Source organism: Octodon degus, unplaced genomic scaffold (assembly GCF_000260255.1).
Source record: "Octodon degus isolate 3935 unplaced genomic scaffold, OctDeg1.0 scaffold00010, whole genome shotgun sequence".
NCBI lineage: Eukaryota > Metazoa > Chordata > Mammalia > Rodentia > Octodontidae > Octodon > Octodon degus.
The window spans coordinates 8,895,323-8,912,625 of NW_004524586.1; the positions used below are offsets into that span (position 1 = coordinate 8,895,323).

General features: G+C 48.1%; 2 protein-coding genes across 2 annotated transcripts in view; one reads left to right on the plus strand and one right to left on the minus strand.

Annotated features, from left to right (window-relative positions):
* Positions 1 to 5,772: 5,772 nt before the first annotated feature.
* LOC101579094 (olfactory receptor 226-like) lies at positions 5,773 to 7,455 on the plus strand. The gene is made up of 2 exons (XM_004625707.2): positions 5,773 to 5,821; positions 6,483 to 7,455. Exon 2 carries the CDS (start codon positions 6,499 to 6,501, stop codon positions 7,453 to 7,455), a length of 957 nt encoding a protein of 318 aa, XP_004625764.1. The 5' UTR covers positions 5,773 to 5,821; positions 6,483 to 6,498.
* Positions 7,456 to 11,502: 4,047 nt separating this feature from the next.
* The window catches only part of LOC101579496 (ras-related protein Rab-2-like), a 6,697-nt gene continuing 896 nt past the window's right edge, over positions 11,503 to 17,303 (minus strand). Inside the window, exon 2 of the mRNA XM_023709042.1 lies at positions 11,503 to 11,562. Within this exon, the coding sequence (XP_023564810.1) occupies positions 11,503 to 11,562 (60 nt within the window). The remainder of the gene's footprint in view (positions 11,563 to 17,303) is intronic.

Below are 17,303 nucleotides of genomic sequence, written 5' to 3' on the forward strand. Positions count from 1 at the left end.
ACAAAAATAATAATAAAAAAATAAAATAAAAAACTCAGTCAACTTGCCACATTGAAAAGCCAAGGGAGAAAAATCATGTTCCATCTTCAGATGCAAAATCTTATATAATATTGAACATCATTTTGTGAATATAAGCAAATGAAACCAAGTCTTTGCAAACTAGGGGCAGGAGGGAGCTTCCTCTGCCTGGTTAGCAGCACAGCCAAACACACCCAGGACAGCTGCCCTATTTTGTGCTCCCCCTACTTCTGGGGGCTGAGCACTGCAGGTAACTAGTGCAAGAAGACAAGGGGGAGGGGAGTAAGAGGACTGGAAAGTGGGAGAGCGACAACCATCCTTACCGAGAGTGCCCCTGACTGCGGTGGGAAAGTGCAGGAGAATTTGCAGGATTCCAGCGAGTGCGCTGAAGACAGCAGTCAAAAGGAGCTGAATGTCTCTAACTAGAAGCAATGGTAGCTCCACTTGTAAAACCAGCAAAAATACCAAATATCTAGGAATCAATAGCAGGATCCACAGGGGAGGCCACTGTGCCAAAAAGTGAGGACGCTGAAGGGGAAGGTATGTAAATGTGGAAATTCATCAAATGTATAGGTTGTAAAACTCCTATCTTGTATAAATGCAAAAATTTTCCCTGACAACACTGTAGCAGGGGCCAGGACTTGACAATCTGACAAGCACACCTAGGATTTCTGTGAAAATCCATATATGGAGGGAAGAGCTACTGGAGCTAAATTCAGAATTCAGTTGGGTTTGACTGCAACCACCAGGGTCTTCTTTGAGGTAGAGGCGGCGTGGACAGGGATAGGGAGCAGGTCAAGGAGCAGGCTTCCGCACACTGGGCAAGCTCGTTGGCCTGAGCTTCAGTAGAGCATGCAAGTGTGAATGCTACAACGAGGCAGAGAGCGGCAGGGAGGAGGAGGCCTGCAGGATGGGGCTGCCACCCTTCTGTTCGGTAAGGCAGAGGATGAGCTGCTTCCACACGATGTCCAGAAGCCCAGAGAGAAAGAAGGTGGAGACCCACAGAAAAGCCCCTGGGTGGCAAAGCTGGACGGGGCCAGCCCCACCCAGTAGCAGGGGCCCAGGATGGATGTGGACTCAGAGAAGGTGGCTGGAGCAGGCCAGGCCCTGCCTTATGGCCAGATCCTGAGAACGGGGAGGAGAACTGACTAAGAGTTAGAGCAGGAAGGCATGGCGCTAAAGGACAGGGGTGGGGGCAGGGCGGATGTGGCGCCCAGGCTCCTGTTCCTGGGTGTTGGGCTCTTGGAAGGGAGGGGCAAGGGAGTCAGACAGGAGAGACCTTGAGGAACTGGCGCGACGCTCTTTTCCACACTTCCAGGGCTCCCCCTAAGACAGACTCTGCTCAGGCATCAGCCCCCACACTCTCCTGCCCTGTCGCCTTTGTGCCACGGAGCTCCCCTTTGTTCGCGCATTATGCGTCCCACCGACCCCTGAGCACCGCAGCACCAGCAACTGGGGCTGGGGCTGAGTCCCGCATCTAGAGTAGCCCTGAATAATTTAGGTCTTACGGACTTTGCTGGAAGGTGAATGAGTGCCTGACCTTTGTTTTTTCCTTGTTCTTTTCTTAGTTTATCAGTACAGTTTAGATTTACATAACAATGACATTCATCAGAGGCAATTTGGACCTGTACGTGCTATCTTGCTTCTTTTTCCATTCTTCTACCTGCCCTTCAACCCCTGTTCTGCTGTTTCCATTTTTCCTTCTATTCTCTTTTATTCTCCTCCCTTCCTTCCTTTCCTCCTCCTCCTCACTTACTCTCCTCTTCTTTTGAATATTTTCTTCTTATTTCCCAACATCTATGTACATTTTGGTCCTTATCTACACTCGGGGTTTCACATACAAGAGGAGTGACATGTGTAAAATGACTTTGGGGCAGGGGACCATAAGGCCCACTATGCTGGTCCCCAGGCCCACCTGGGGTCTAGGCTGTATTAGGACTAGGGCTCCATATTAGCCTGAAGGGCTACAGGTCCCTAACCCACCTCCAAATGGCAGGGCAGCTGTCCCTTGTGACTGATGAGTCCCTTTCAGATCATAAAAGGTTGGGGTTGAAGCCTCCTGGCAGTCACTCAAACCACAATTCCCTCTGCCTCCTGGACCCCACAGCCATCCCCAGGTTCCCCCCCACTTCTGTGGGACATCAAGCCAGACACAGCCAGTGGAGGTTGGAGACCCTCAAAAGGTCAACCTGCCACATACAGCAAAGTCAAAGGGTCATGATGGGTGCTACAGTGTCCCAGGGCTCCAGGTAGGTGAACACTAGGGCTCCAGAAAGGGCAGAGCCAGGGGCAATGTTCACCTCAGAGTCCCAGATCCTGATGTCTGTACCCACTTCCACAGCTTGAACTACTCTGTGACCCTCAACCTGGGCCAACTAGGGATAAGGAGGGGTACCAAGAGGCAGGACTGCTCTGAGTAAGCAGGTGGCAAGGGCCTGGGTGGACTGCACCACAGTTCAAGCCCTTAATGGGGCAGGGAGCAGGGATCACTTGCATCTCAAGCCTTTGCTGCGGGTAAGGGTATCTGTCTTCGCCACACATCACATCAGCCCTGTCCCACAATGACAGCAAAGTTCAGGGCAGGTGTCCATGGGCCTCTGATCTGGGCCACCTGGCTGATAGGTTTGGTCAGATGGGAGGCAGCTGGAGAGGAGGAAAGGCAAGAGGAACTTTCCATGCACCACCTGGGGACCAGGGTCAGGCGTGGCCTGCACTGCCTCCACCCAGCCCTGGCCCCTCCTTAGGAAGCTCCCTGCCTAAGCAACTTCTCTGTCCTTGGCACAGGAGATGCGCCCAGACAAGGAGGGCTCTATGCGGGTGCACTCTGCTTATTCTTCAGCAGCACACTCTAGCCAAGGCAGGAGGGGTGCTGGCATCGCCAGCCTGCCCTCCCCGCCCTGATGAGACAGAGTGTGTTTGGACCTGCCCAGGGGTGAGAGACTTTCCTAGCCAATCCTGACCGCTACCCTTGGGAAGTAGCAGAACACAAGAAGGCACCTTCTTTGGTCTCTAATCATTGTTTTCTCTGATGCCCAGGGATCTCTTACTGCGGGGAGGGTCAATTTTTCAGCAGACTCTCCTGGATTTGCATCTTCCAGGCTCCGAATCTTGTTAAAACCTGGATGATTGCAAAGACCCTGTCCTCCTTCCAAGAACAGCTCCACATCCTCTTGTCTCGGGGCTGCCTTTCGACTCCGTGCAAGAACCAGGGCCAGGTTGGTCTCAGAGTAAGACTTCTCTTATTTTCAGCTCAGGCCTGTGGTGGCCCTCAGTCACCCCTGCCCCTGTCCCTGGTCCTGATATTCCTCCAGAACCACACCCTCTGCTTCTCAGGCTGATCCCTCTCTGAGCCTCAAGGCCAAGGTAAGTTTCTGGGTTTGCCAAGTCCCTAACCCCTAGCAGCATTAACTCCTCAGCAAAGCCTGGGAAGAATGGTTTGGCCCTGGGATCCTCCACAGGTGCAGAAGGTGGCTGCCAGCCAGATGGGAGTGCATGGGACAGGGCTGGAAGTCAAACTTCATGAGCCTTTACATGGGTGAGAGCTGAGACACGCGACAACCTGTACACCTGTGTGTGCCTGAGTGCTGGCCTGGGAATGCCCCTGTGTGTGTCTGTGTCTGAACGTGCACCTGCATATACCTGTGTGCTTTCATACCTACCCATGTGTGACTGAATCTGCGCCTCAGGCCATGGGTGTGCACCTTGTATGTCCCTGTGTGTGTCTGCATATGAGCCCTGTGCACCTGTATCTACCTATGTGCACCTGCATGCACCCATGCATGCTCCTCTGGGCTCACCTGTTTGAACACCTATATAGTGCTTCTGCACATGCACCTGCGTATATTCACATGTACCTTACTGCACATGTGTATGCATGCATGTCTTGTGTCTATAATGTGATTGGTAATGAAGCTGATGGGGTCCGTTGGTGAACTTGCTTCTCATGGGCAGCCACTTCTGTGGAGGGACAGTGTGTCTGTGGTTTCATTGTTACCCCTGTTTCAAAGTTGCATTTGTGCACTTCCTTCTGTGAGCAAAATGAGCTCTCAAGACTAAAGGGCTCGGCATCTGTGTTTCTCCCGGGCGGGGGCAAGACTGACTGGGGATGCCTGTGTGTACTGGGCTGGATCTGCTTGGGTGCTGTGTTTGTTGTGTGTGTGTTTGTGTGTGTGATTGCTTTCAGCCGGAGCCTCACTGTGTGCCTGCATTCTTTGCATGAACTCACAGTGATCCTCCTGCTTAAGCCTCCTAAGGGTGGGCACATGCCACTGAGCCCCGCTGAGCTGTGTCTTCACCTCCCTGGCAGGAGCCTGCGTTCTGTAGGGAGCCTGTGCTGGGGATCCGTGCCCAAGGCAGGGAGGTGGATATAGACTTGATGGCTGTGGGGGACTCTATGTTTGGGAGATGAAGTGTGTGATTCTGCATTTGTGTTAAATTTGGGGAGCACTGTGCTCTATGTGAGCATTGGAGGCCTGTCTACTGTGCCTTAAGCACCAGGACTGAGGCTGTCCTGAGCCGGGCTCAGCAGCTCTGGTGCCATGGGTGCTCCGCAATCACTTGGCAGCACACAGTGGGGCCCTCCAGCTTGTCTCCACATGTCTGTGTGATACGAGGTCAGGCTTGCTTGTGTGAATCCAGCCCAAGTGAGCTGATTCTTGTTCCATCTTTCAAAGAGAGAGATGCTGGGTGTGGTGGCGCATGCCTGTAATGCCTGCCCTCGGAAGGCTAAGGTAAGATGATTGCCTTGAGTATGAGGCCAGCCTGGGCTACATAGTGAGTTCAAGCACATTCTGGACTATGTAGCAAGACCCCATCTCTAAAGGAAAAAAAATAGTTAAATTCAAAGAGAGAGACACAACTAGACAGGGGAAGGTGTTTTTCTTAAGCCCCATAGCTGGTAGGTGGCAGATGTCAGCAAAAGCTTGTCATGGGTCACTGGAGCCCTGTCTAGGAATGGCTTTGGCCTTGGTTTACCTGGCATAGTTCCCAGGCAATGCCAGAAGAGATCAGGGCTGTGCAGAGGGAAGATGGCACCCCAGAGCTTTCTCTCCTGCTGCATGGCACCTCTGATGGCCCAGAGTGAGCTCATGAGTCTGGGCCAGAACCAAACTGCTAATCCTACCAACCTCACTCAGGTACTCAGAAGCATATTGGGGTTAGGGTGGGTGGCACAAGGGCCTGGGGCAGCAGAAGAGGGGTCTGGGCAGCCCAGAAGCAATGGGAGGGCTGAGGAAGGGCAAAGTGGCCACTCCTCAGAGCATCTGCTCTGACCAGCAGTGGCAGAAGGCACAGCCCATTCACAGCTCTGCTATTCCAAGCTCAGCTCTGAGGCCTTAGGTGAGTGTGGCTCCAGCCATGGGTCATGGTTCTCCAGGGCTCATGGATAGCTGCAGATGGGATGGACACTGTTTTCCTTTTGGCAACCAGCCACCTCAGTCAAGGGCACATTAGATGTACTATAAGGGTGGAGAAAAGTCTGGAGGCTTGTCCTCAGCCATCCCTGCCCAAATGCACCCTTCATGCAATTACCCAGCTCATTCTGCAAACTTACTGTGATTTGCTTTAAGGTGAAGAGCCAGACACTTCAAAGCTCATGTCTGAAAGTGTAATGGAGATACAAAGCAAGGCCCAAATAAACAGATTTATTGTAAAACCAGTCAGGGGCCCTGGCTGGGCTTAGCACATTTTGAGACTGGCCTCTCCTCAGGAGCACCTGAACCAGCAGAAGCAAAAGAGCCAGGCTTTGTTCCAGAAGACAGAAAGGGAGCGGATTTCTGTTCTCCACTTCACTGTCTGTAAAGAGGTACAACCCTTTGTGGAGCCACTGCAATCCTTATTAGTCCTCAGAGCAAATCCTGCAAAGCCACCACCTCACCTGTACAGATAGGGAAGCTGGCCAAGCTCTGGCACTGCCCTCCTTACCCAAGCCTGCTTACTTGCCCACTGGCCCCACAACCCCTCTGCCAACACCAGCATGCCCTCCTTGCTGCCCGGCCACTAGCTCGGTGCTATCCCTGAAGCCCTTTCTCTCCTGACTTTTAGATGCCCTGTCCACTCATCCCTGAGCCTAGGGTGACCCCAGCCATGGCTACTTTCCAACCTGGGAAAAGGGGTATGAGTTGGACCTGGGGCAGGCCAGTCTGAGGCTGTGGAGACAGGGGTTTCACATTGTCATCTAAAGTGTTGCTTGTAAGTTCCTGCCACCAGATCTCTCCATGCTCATGGTACCTGGACTTCTCCTCCAACACACAGTATTTGTCTGAGGGATATCTGTGCTGGATTGGGGGATGGCCCCACTCAGCAACCTGTGGAAAACTGGCCTAAGTGCCAGGGCTGAACCATGAGCTTCAGGAAGAGGGTAGCAGGGATAGGTCTCGCCTTCTACTCTAGGGAAGTTCTGCGTGGTGGGGAGGATTGCTGGCCTTGCCCACTCCTGCACAACCCTGTACCTCTACTCCCCAAAGTAGGGCCAGGGGCACCATGTCTGCAAAGAGCAACCACTCCGAGGTGACTGAGTTCATCCTGGCGGGCTTCCCGGGATCCCTGGGGCTCCACCTGTGCCTGCTGGTGCTGTTCCTGATCGCCTACATGCTGACTGTCACGGAGAACCTGATCATCATTGCAGTGATCTGTGCAAGCCCCGCACTGCACAAGCCGATGTACCTCTTCCTCAGCAACCTGTCCTTCCTGGAAGTGTGGTACATTTCCGTCACAGTGCCCAAGATGCTGCTCAGCCTGACCATCCCTGAGTTCCAGCGCATCTCTTTTGCAGGCTGCATGGCACAGCTCTACTTCTTCCTGGCACTGGCCTGCACCGAGTGCACTCTGCTGGGAGCCATGGCCTATGACCGCTATGTGGCCATCTGCAACCCCCTGCGCTATCCAGCTATCATGAGCCCCAGCCTCTGCAGCCTCCTGGCTGGCGGCTCCTGGCTCTCTGGCTTCACCATCTCCCTGGGGAAGGTCTTTTTCATCTCCCGCCTGGGCTACTGTGGTCCCAACGTCATGAACCATTTCTTCTGTGACGTGTCCCCACTGCTGAACCTTGCATGCTCCGACATGTCAGTGGCAGAGCTGGTGGACTTCCTCCTGGCACTGCTCATCTTGCTGGGGCCGCTGCTGCTCACGGTCTTCTCCTACACAGCCATTCTCAGCACAGTGCTGCGCATCCCGTCTACCGCCGGCCGGCAGAAGGCCTTCTCCACCTGTGCCTCACACCTGGCTGTGGTGGTCATCTTCTACTCGGCCTCCCTCTTCATCTATGCCCGGCCACGCGCCATCTACTCTTTCGACTACAACAAGCTGGTGTCCGTGGTATACACAGTGCTCACACCCCTGCTCAACCCAGTCATTTATTGCCTACGGAACCAGGAGGTCAAGCAGGCCCTGCGCAGGGCACTGCAGAGGGTGGCTCAGGCCCTGCGAGCCTACTCCTAGATGAACCAATATTACCTGACCTGCTCCTAATCCCTGAGCCTTCTCACCAGCAGCCCTGGACAACAGACCCCTTCAGGGGCTAAGGAAGAAGTCAGCATGTCTTCCTACCCTGAGCCCTCACTGACTGGGCAACATCACAGCCAGCTAACCCGAAACGGCTCACCTGCTTCCAGTGCCCCTCAAGAGCCCTTGCTCTGACCCCTAGGTGCCACACTAAGGTTGTGTGCTCACCTGGGCTTCTTTCTCACTGACCACTTGGGTAGGCTTAAGTCAGCGGCCCCTTCCCACCCAAGGGGGGCAGAGTTTCCAGGCAAGGGCATACACACACACACACGCACACACACGCACACGCACACACACGCACACGCACGCACACACGCGCACACACACACACATGCACACACACGCACACACACACACACACACACACACACACACTTCAGCAGTCATCAGCACCTCTGTCCCCCACCCCAAGCTGAGCCAGCCCCAGGGGTCTCTGCTGGGTGGCCCTTCCTCTATCCAGGACCTATGGGCATCATGTTTGCCATAGGACACTAGAGAAGAGGACAAACCACTCAGCTGCAGAAGCCAGAGGATGTAGGGCAGGGAGAGACAAAACAAAAGGCTCCTATATGAAAACAGACATTCAGCCTCCCAGTGCCCACCTGAAACTGGTACATCCAGCTCAGTTAGGAGGAAGTGAGATGGTAAATGAATTCAGGGCTCCTGCTGGGGCTGCCACGAATCAGAATGTTGGGGCCCCTCCCACAAAGGTTAATACTCAGTGGTCCAGTCTTTGGGCCCTCCCAGCACCATCCCCCACCAGCTTCCATACTCTGAGCAAACATGGTTCGATACCACTGGAGGGTACAAGGCCCTGACCCCTGCCAAGCCCCTGCCATTAGTGTCCACCCTGACCAAAGCCTGGTTTAAAGGGCTTGTACCTCAATCTCTCCTATAAGAACCCTTCATCCGCCCCTCCTGAGAGGCTGAGAAGACAGGGAAGGTCCCTGACCACTGCAGTAGCAGCCACCACATTAGCAACCATAGCTCCATACACCCATAAGGGTGCCCTAAATGTCCTGCCCTGAGGAATCATGAGGTCCCACACCACCTCATCCCCAGCCGAGAGCTGCAGATGAATCTCGTAGATGGATTAAAAGTCACATTATGTCTGTAATGGCTCTTTCAGGTGCTGACTCCCAGCCATGCTGGCAAAGCTGTTCACCTGTGAGGTGGACACTGGGACTACCGAGCTCCACCCAGGGCCATTACGGAGCATACAGGAGGCAGAGAGCAGAGGCCTCATGGGTACTCGGTACTGAGCTCAGCTGCCCAACAGCTGCACCAGAGCCAACAAAGCACAGGCCCCACCCTGGAGCAAGTCGCTTGCAAGGGCATGGACACTTGCTTTCCAAGGACAGACACCAAGGCCTGAGTAACGGCCTCCAAGTGCTGACAGGGGGGTGCATGGCCAGAGTCTCCTGGGTGCTCTTTGTCTCACAGGAAAGATGAAAGCAGGGGCAGAGGAAGGGAGCAGCCAAATTAGAAGACTACTTCCAGGACTGGCAGGACCGACAGCATCTCTGGCTGGACACTACTTGGCCACTGGGGGCCCATCTCTACATCGGAAGAAACACGGAGCCAGACAAACACCCAGGCAGAGGCGCTCTTGCCCTGCAGACTGGACAGTGAGGAGCGTGCTCCAGGAGGAGTGCCTTTACATGAAATAGTACGAGTTCATCCTTCCAAAGTGGATGTACTCTACTTCCAAACAAAATTCCTGTAAACTAATCCTTAAAAAAAAAAAAAAAAGGAAAATGAATAGAAACATTGGCTCGCTGATGCACTCTTTCATTAGTAAAGTGCATGTGAAGCGCCAGCTCCAGCCAGGGCCTTCCCGCCCTACAGAGACCAGGAGCACCGGGGAACTTACAGGCTGGCTTTGAGGATGGAAGTTGGAACCGATGCCCACTCTCGGTGGAGCCTGCCTGGTGCCAGGGCAGTGCGGGCACAGGTCCTGCCCTGGACAGAACATGGCACTCATGGGGAGGGAAGGAGGCTGCAAGTCAGCAATAGTTGCCGCGTGGGGGGCGGGGCACAGCATGCAGGCCAGCAAGATGCCAAGCAGGGAGAGCACCCCACCCCACCCCCGAGCCAGAAAAGCTAAGATACAGATTTCAGGGAACCCCAGGCCCCTGTCATAGCCCTCAAATATTCCCATAAGTGTTCAAGCCCAACCTGCTACTCATCGCTGTTTGCACCCCCAAGCAGCAATGTACTACTCCAGGCCCCTCCTCACCACCCCATGCCATCACATAATCAGGACACTTGCCACCCCAACCTTGTTATCCTTTCCCCTCATTTGACCTGCTTTGCACCATCAGGCCTCCAACTGTCCAGAAACTGAATCCCCAAGCCCTCCTCAGGCCCACTGTGACCCAGTACACCCCGCAGCCCATCACTAGCTCATTGCCAGTCCAACCCATCTGCTCCTGTCAGCCCCAGCTCCCACATGCAAGGACACTTGAAGTCGACCCCTGCCTCGAGCCTTCTCTCCAGCTCATGTACAAGAGCACTTGTGCAGAGAAGCATCCCCTAAGCCAGCCCAGTTCCCAGCAGGTGTCAGTGTTCCAGAGATGTTGACATTCATGGGTGCACCTCTGCACTGTGAGGCCAGGCCACTTTCATTCTGTTCACCACCTTTCCAGGGCAGATGTGCCCGGACAAAGGAAAGGCCTGGGAGTGGTGGGAGACTCTGGTACAGAGAACAGAGAAGGCCCACCTGGGTGGCAGTGAAAACCAGCTTTCTGTTCTGTGGAATGGAAAAATACAGTTTGTCAACTGAACACATCCAATGAGTTCCTTCTTCATCCCAGAAAATGGTAAATCTCAGTCCTGGCCCCAATATAATCCTGAAGGCAGTAAACTGAGGGAAGCCCGGAAGACACTGGACCTGACACATCCAGACTTCTAACAGTAGAGGGACAAGCCTCAGGCTGTCATTGACAGCAGCACTAGCCCCTATGTGATTCCTAGACACAGGCATCAGCTGCTTCCGCTTCCAGACAGCAGTCTAGAAGATGTTTATCTAAAGGATCTGAGCACCCCACAATCAAAGAACTAAGAGTACTGATGGCTAGGGCGAGGGGGAGCTCCAACCCAGTGTCCCTGCCCAGCACAGTCAGAATTTCAGGTCTCTCCAGTGTGGGCTGAGAGCCAATGTTTACAGACACTGAATATTATTTATTTTTTTTAATTTTTTTTAATTTTTATTTATTTGAGAGAGAGAGAGAGAGAGAGAGAGAGAGAGAGAGAGAGAGAGAGAGTGTGTGTGTGTGTGTGTGGCCAGCTCAGCCCACCAGGGGGCGGGGCTGGCCGGCATGTGGTGCTGGGGGTTGAACCGCGGTCCCTGATGCTTTGCTAAGCTTGTTCTAAGTAGGTGCTTCAGACCACTGAGCCATCTCTCCAGCCCCCTGAATATTATTTATAACAGAAAAAGTTGAAGGAAACAGATGGGAGAAGAAATTTCATAAATATGTACATGGAAATAAGAAAATATGGAGGAGTATGTGCTTATGACAATGAAATATAAAAGAAAGGAGGAAGGGGAAGAGGAAAGGAAAGGGTAGAGATTGATTCAGAGAAAAGAGATAAAACCCTTGCAAATCCCAAACTGGAAGAACAGAAATAAAGACTCAATAAGAATTAGGGGGAAAAAATTAAAGAAATCACTCACACAGACCAACCAAATGAGGTGAAAAATGGATGCTAAATATATTTAAGAACATAAAATGAGCCCAACAGATCCAACGTTTATGCAGGAAAGAGTTTCAGAATGTGCAGAGGAAGCAAAGGGGTGGGGCTGAAGAGATAGCTCAGTAGAATAAGCGCTTGCAAGCACAAGGGCCTGAGTTCAATCCCTGGTTCTGCAAAAAAAGAAGAAAGAAAGAAAGAAAGAAAGAAAGAAAGAAAGAAAGAAAGAAAGGAAGAAAGAAAGCAAGCAGAGAGGCTGGGTGACGCACACCACCACTTCCTACAGGACGATTAGGGCTTTGGCGCTCCGCAAAGCAGCAAATGGGCAGAAGTCAGGGAGGAGCTAGCAGGCTAGAGAGCAACAGAGGCCGGTGGCAGGGTGGTGGCCCGCACTTGGGCCAGGCAGCTCCTTCTGCTACGAGACCTTGCTTATCAGTGAGTGAGCTGGAAAAACACTCTGCCTTGCTAATGAATCCAAAGAGCTACACCTCTGGAAAGAGGACAAGCCAGATAAGACGTAGCCCCTGTGAGCCCAAGACAACCCAGGATCACCCATTGGAATGTCACTGGGTAGACTTTGAGCTTAGAGTCATGTGAGTCTAGATTTGCATCACATATATGAGAGAAGTAAATGTGAACAAAAGTATTCATGTGAGAGGAAGATAACATCAGAGTAAGTTCCAAATATACCTTCAAATAATTCTTCAAAGATAATGTTCAGGGTCATGGACTTAGCTCAGTGGTTTAAGTGCCTGCGTAGGCAAGCGCAAGGACCCCAAGGACCTGGGTTCAGTCCCCAGTACCACATGATACACTGGCCCCGGCCCTGCCCCTGGGTGCATTGAGCCAGCCACCAAGACTGGATGTGGAGGCAATACACCTCAATCCCTGCACTGGGGAGGCTGAAACAGGAGGCTCACTGCGCATCTGAACTGCATAGTGAGACCCTGTACCAAATAAATAAAATTAAAAAGAAATAAAGTGTTCAGTACACATTCAAAGATAGGTACATTAAAAAGTAAGAAATATAATGTGTGGTTTTGCCCCTGTCATTTCCTAGCTTTTCTCCTTGCCCTATCTTCCTTGTTTAATCCTTAAGTCCTCGCTTTCCTTTTAATTATGTTATACCTTTCTCTTTTTATTTCTTCTTTTGAGTTCTTACACTAGGGAGACAATATGATATTTATACATGTGGCCTGGTTTATTTCACTTATGAGTATATCTTCAAGTGGCATCCACTTAAATATAAAGGCTTTGAGTTTATTATTCTTTATAGCTGAGTAATATGCCATTGTATAAAATAATCACATCTTTTTCATCCATTCCTCAGGTGACTGACATTTTGGTTGTTTCCAACATTTGGCTATTACAAATTGTTTATTCCATTTTTTTAAAATATTATTATTTGTTTTTTCTTTTTTTTCACATTTCTGTAGGGATTAACATATCAACACTTGATGGAAAATACCTGTTCCATGCTATGTCTAAGATGTTTGATATTCAGACAGATAGTGAGATTAAGCTCAATTGCCTGTGTTATAAGGTAATAATATCATTAAGCTTCTCTTCTGGAGGGTTAACAACTTAAGTTGCAGACCAAAAATTAGAGAAAAAGAAGAGCTGCAAGAACAGCCAATATTTTGGCCCTAGCCTTTCAAGGTCAGTGAGGACTCAGGACATAAGAGAACCTGTACTGTAACATCCTATAACTCAGTGATGTCCCAAATTTTCTGATCAAGGAGATTATGGGGCCGCAGAGGAAAGTGATCAGGGATGTAGAGTGTACCTAAGGAGAGTCACATGGAGAGAAAACATTCTCTCAGGCTTTCACAGAGAACAAATTGGACAAGCAATGGCCATGATTTATCCACATGGCTAACACTGACAAAGAATCTACAAAGTGCAGTACAGGGTTTCAGTATAAATCCTGAGGGGATTTGACTGACCTTGTCAGATACAAAGGTTACATTTCTTGTTATATAGGTCTTGCTTTATCTTGGTCTTAACCATCCAGCAAAAAAAGTATAACAATGAGGTATGAAAAGTAAAGCTTTATTAATATACTAAGCTGTAAAGAGCTCAAGTCAACAACTTCTGACATTGCCAGTCCTAGGGATAACCCACTACTATTATGGACTACTGAAGTATATTTGGATTATTTTGCTGAATTCATACACCTATAGTTCTAAATGGCAATGGAACACCCATCTCTGACAAAACTAAACAAAAACAGGAGATAAAAAAAATAGGATAGATATCTATCCTATTTTGTATACACAGATACAAAATGGTCCTCCATTTGTATCCCCTTTTTTTGTTTAGTTTTGTCAGAGATGGGTATTCCATTGCCATTTAAATATTGTATGTTCAAAACAAACATTTCTGGAAAATCTCTAAGTATTCAGAAATACTGTACTCCTTAATTAAAGGAGAAATTAAAAGAAAAATACAAAATGCTTGAAAAAGCAGCCGATCAAAAATTATAAGATGTATAGTTAATATACAGATTTCTTGAAAGATACAAACTGCAAAATCTTATGCAAGAAGAAATGGATCATTTAATACCCCATATGTATTAAATTTGTAAAGAAAAATGTTTGCACAAAAAAATGCTTCAGGAGGGAAGGTTTTGCTGGTGAATTTTTTTAAAAAAGTTTATGTAAACCAAATAAAAAACAGTGATTTATGTGCACCCATGTTTATAGCAGTGCAATTTGTCATAACTAAATCTTGGAAACAACCTAAATGCCCATCAACTGAGGAATGGATAAGAGAACTGGTATTTTTTACACAATGGAGTATGACTCCGCTATGAACAAAGATAAATTCGAGGGTTTTGCACATAAATGGGTGCAGCTAGAGGCTGTGTTGGTAAGGAAATCAGACCCACTTGTGCAGGTTGTCTCGCTAGCGTGAGAGCCTGAAAGAGCAAATACAATCTGAAAGGTGCACTAGACACTGTGAAAGGAAAGAATCTGTTCAATGGGGAGTAAAACCTGGGATGAGAAAAAGGACAATGGAAAGAAGAGAAAAAGATGCATTTATGAGGGCCGGCCAAGTAGCTCAGCAGATTAAAGTGCCTGCAAGCAGGTGCAGGGCCCGGGGGTTCAATCCCCAGGCCTGCAGTGCCAGCCCGCCCCCAGAGTATGCTGAGACAGCAACTGAGACTGGGCGTGGTGGCGAGCGCCTGTAATCCTAGCTCTTGGGATTGCTTTGTTTAGTTAAATTTTGTATTGTTTCTAATGCTTTTTTAAACTATAGCGTATTCTTTTAAAAGAATTTTAAAAATAAAATAAAAGGGAATATGTCCCAATTCATCCTAGGAGGACACTATTAGATTTAAACTAAACTAAAATAATTACAAAAAGAGGAAAACTATAGACCATGTTTTTCATGATTATAGGTGAAATTATTCTATTTAAAGAAACATGAAGAGAGGGCTGACATGATAGCTCAGTGGACTAACGTGCCTGCTTAGGCAGAGCCCAGCAGCCTGGGTTCGATTGAGACTGGATGTGGCGGCACACACCTGTCATCCCAGCACTTGGGAGGCTGAAAACAGGAGAATCACTATGAGTCCAATTTACATAGTAAGACCCTGTAGACCCTGCGCTAAATACAAAAAAATTAATTAATTAAAGAAACATGAATCACAACAAAATCAGAGAGCTCAAGTGATCATATCTCAGTCCTCCTCATAAAGCTAGTGACTGAAACAGTGATATGTTGGAACCAAAATAAGCAGAGAAGAACCAGGCAGAGAAAATACAGCATTCAACTCACATGTACCTTATAACTGACTTTCTACAAACATTCAGAAGCAACTGAGTAGAGAAAGAACAATTGTGGTTTTAAATGATGCTAGAAAATTTTCGTATCCAGAAAAAAAGAATGGGCTTTGATCTCTGCCCTACACCACGCATAAAAATAAAACATAGCACAGCACTGGATACAATGAAGAGCCCAGGTCAATAGTAAAGCACTTGCCCAGCATATACAAAGCCCTAGCCTCAACCTTGCCACCAGAAAAAACAAACTGCACAAAAGGAAATGTAAAAATCTTTCTCTAAGAAAACACAAGAAAAAATTTTACCTTGAGTTAAGCAAAAATTTGTAGATATGAAAGCAAAACCAAAATCTATAGAAGAAAAACTTAATCAGTTGGATTTTTTCATTAAAATATTCAAAAAGGACAGTTAAGATAATGAAATGATGAACTATAGCCTGGGAGAAAACACATGACTAGTTTCTTTTTGCTCAGTAACTTGTATACAAAACTTAATAATATTTAAAAATCCAATTTTTTGATCATGGAGAAGCATTTGAATAGACATTTTACCAAAGAACATATAAAAGTGACAGATAAACACATATGATGCTAGACATTACCAATCACTAGGAAAATGCAAGTCAATAACACAGTGTGACACTACTACACACCTAGTGAAATGGCTAAAATTAAATATGGATCATCCCAAGCACTGACCAGGAAACATACACCTACCATATAATCCAGCCAGTTTGCTCCTAAGAGAAATTAAAGCATGTGCACTAACCTTACAAACACTGGGAGTGATACACTGCTCAGTGTCCTGGAGAAGCTTGTCACATTGGCCTTCCTGATGGAGACCTGGCTGTCCTCATTGTCAGAGCAGCTCAGGACCTCTCTGTTGCTGAGGATGGCTGTGGTACTTTTGGGGGGAGCTCTGGTTCTTACTCTGAGCATCGCTTCCTGGCTCCAGTTCAGATCTCGAAGCCTGCTAGCACAGATCCTTCAACTCACTGGCACAAATTTTCCAGCTTCCACCGCTGACCTTGGGGTCAGCCAGCACAGATGCGAGAAGCGGGCCTGCAGGAGACACTGTTGTGGGCTGCAGGCCTCCAGCTGGACTGTGGGAGGCAGTGTTATGAGCTCTAGGTCTTCATCTGGACTCACGCAGGATGTTACCGTGGGAACTGGGTCCCCAGCTGGATTCTTTGGTTTTTAGTGTGAGGACCGATTTTCTGCATTCTTTGGATATAATTCTTTGGGCAATTCATTATAAAATAATCTTATAACTAAGTGTTCTGTATTGTATGGCTCCCCTTGCTAAACCTCAAACTATAACACTATTCTTTTTACTTTTTTTTTCATTTTTAGACATAGGATTTTTATTTTGCACTGCTATAACAATTTCATTATAGACCACGGGAGAAAAAAGAAAAACAGGGTAAAAACCATCACACTGCGTAATTACTAAAGCTTTGTCTACTTTTTAATAGGATCCTCCATCCAGTAGATGTATTGTCATATCCCCTTCCAAACAGACAAGATGCTTACCATATCTTACAGATTATACACTGCCACTAAAAGCAAAGTTTTACAGTCACTGGACATCAAGGTTGAGAAACTGTCCTGCATGAAAAATACACTAAGAAATCATGTGAATAAAAGAAAACATTATTATGTTTAAGGAAAGATCAAGTCCTCATGACGCACAATCTAGACGTGGATATTCGCTCTTCACGGAGTAGCTCAGGTGCAGGGTTTTCTCGCTTCTGCCCTTCCCACTCATTATACTGTTGTTATGTAACAGTACTCATTAAGGCAAACAAATCCTTTTCTAAAGAGTTCTTAAGGAAACTGTGGACAAATGGCAAACTTTTGGCATTAAAACAGGTTAACACATAAATAGCCTTTAGTAGTATACATTAAGCATATTTTTCTTGGACTAGTGACAAGAAAAGATGAACATGCTTGTTTAACAATGTCAAAAAGTTTAAAATTCAGTCAAAGCAACTCCTAACAATGCTTCTGTAGCTTTAAGCTCCAAACAGTAGAGAATTTATGCAAATGCATTAAAGAATTCAAGCTTGGCAAATTACACCCGAGCAGGTTATTAAACTATATATACAGAAAGTAAATGATAAATACAGGATTAAGAGTCCTTCTGCTTTTCCTTATAGCCTTGAAAACTGGTAACTTTTTGAGGACAGTTCTATAATATTAAGCATTAGGTAACCACAGGTACTGGGAAACCTAACTACACAAACTGATTTAAAATACTCAAGATGACTTTGTAGTGTTTAATACAATTCAGCTTGTTGTTAAG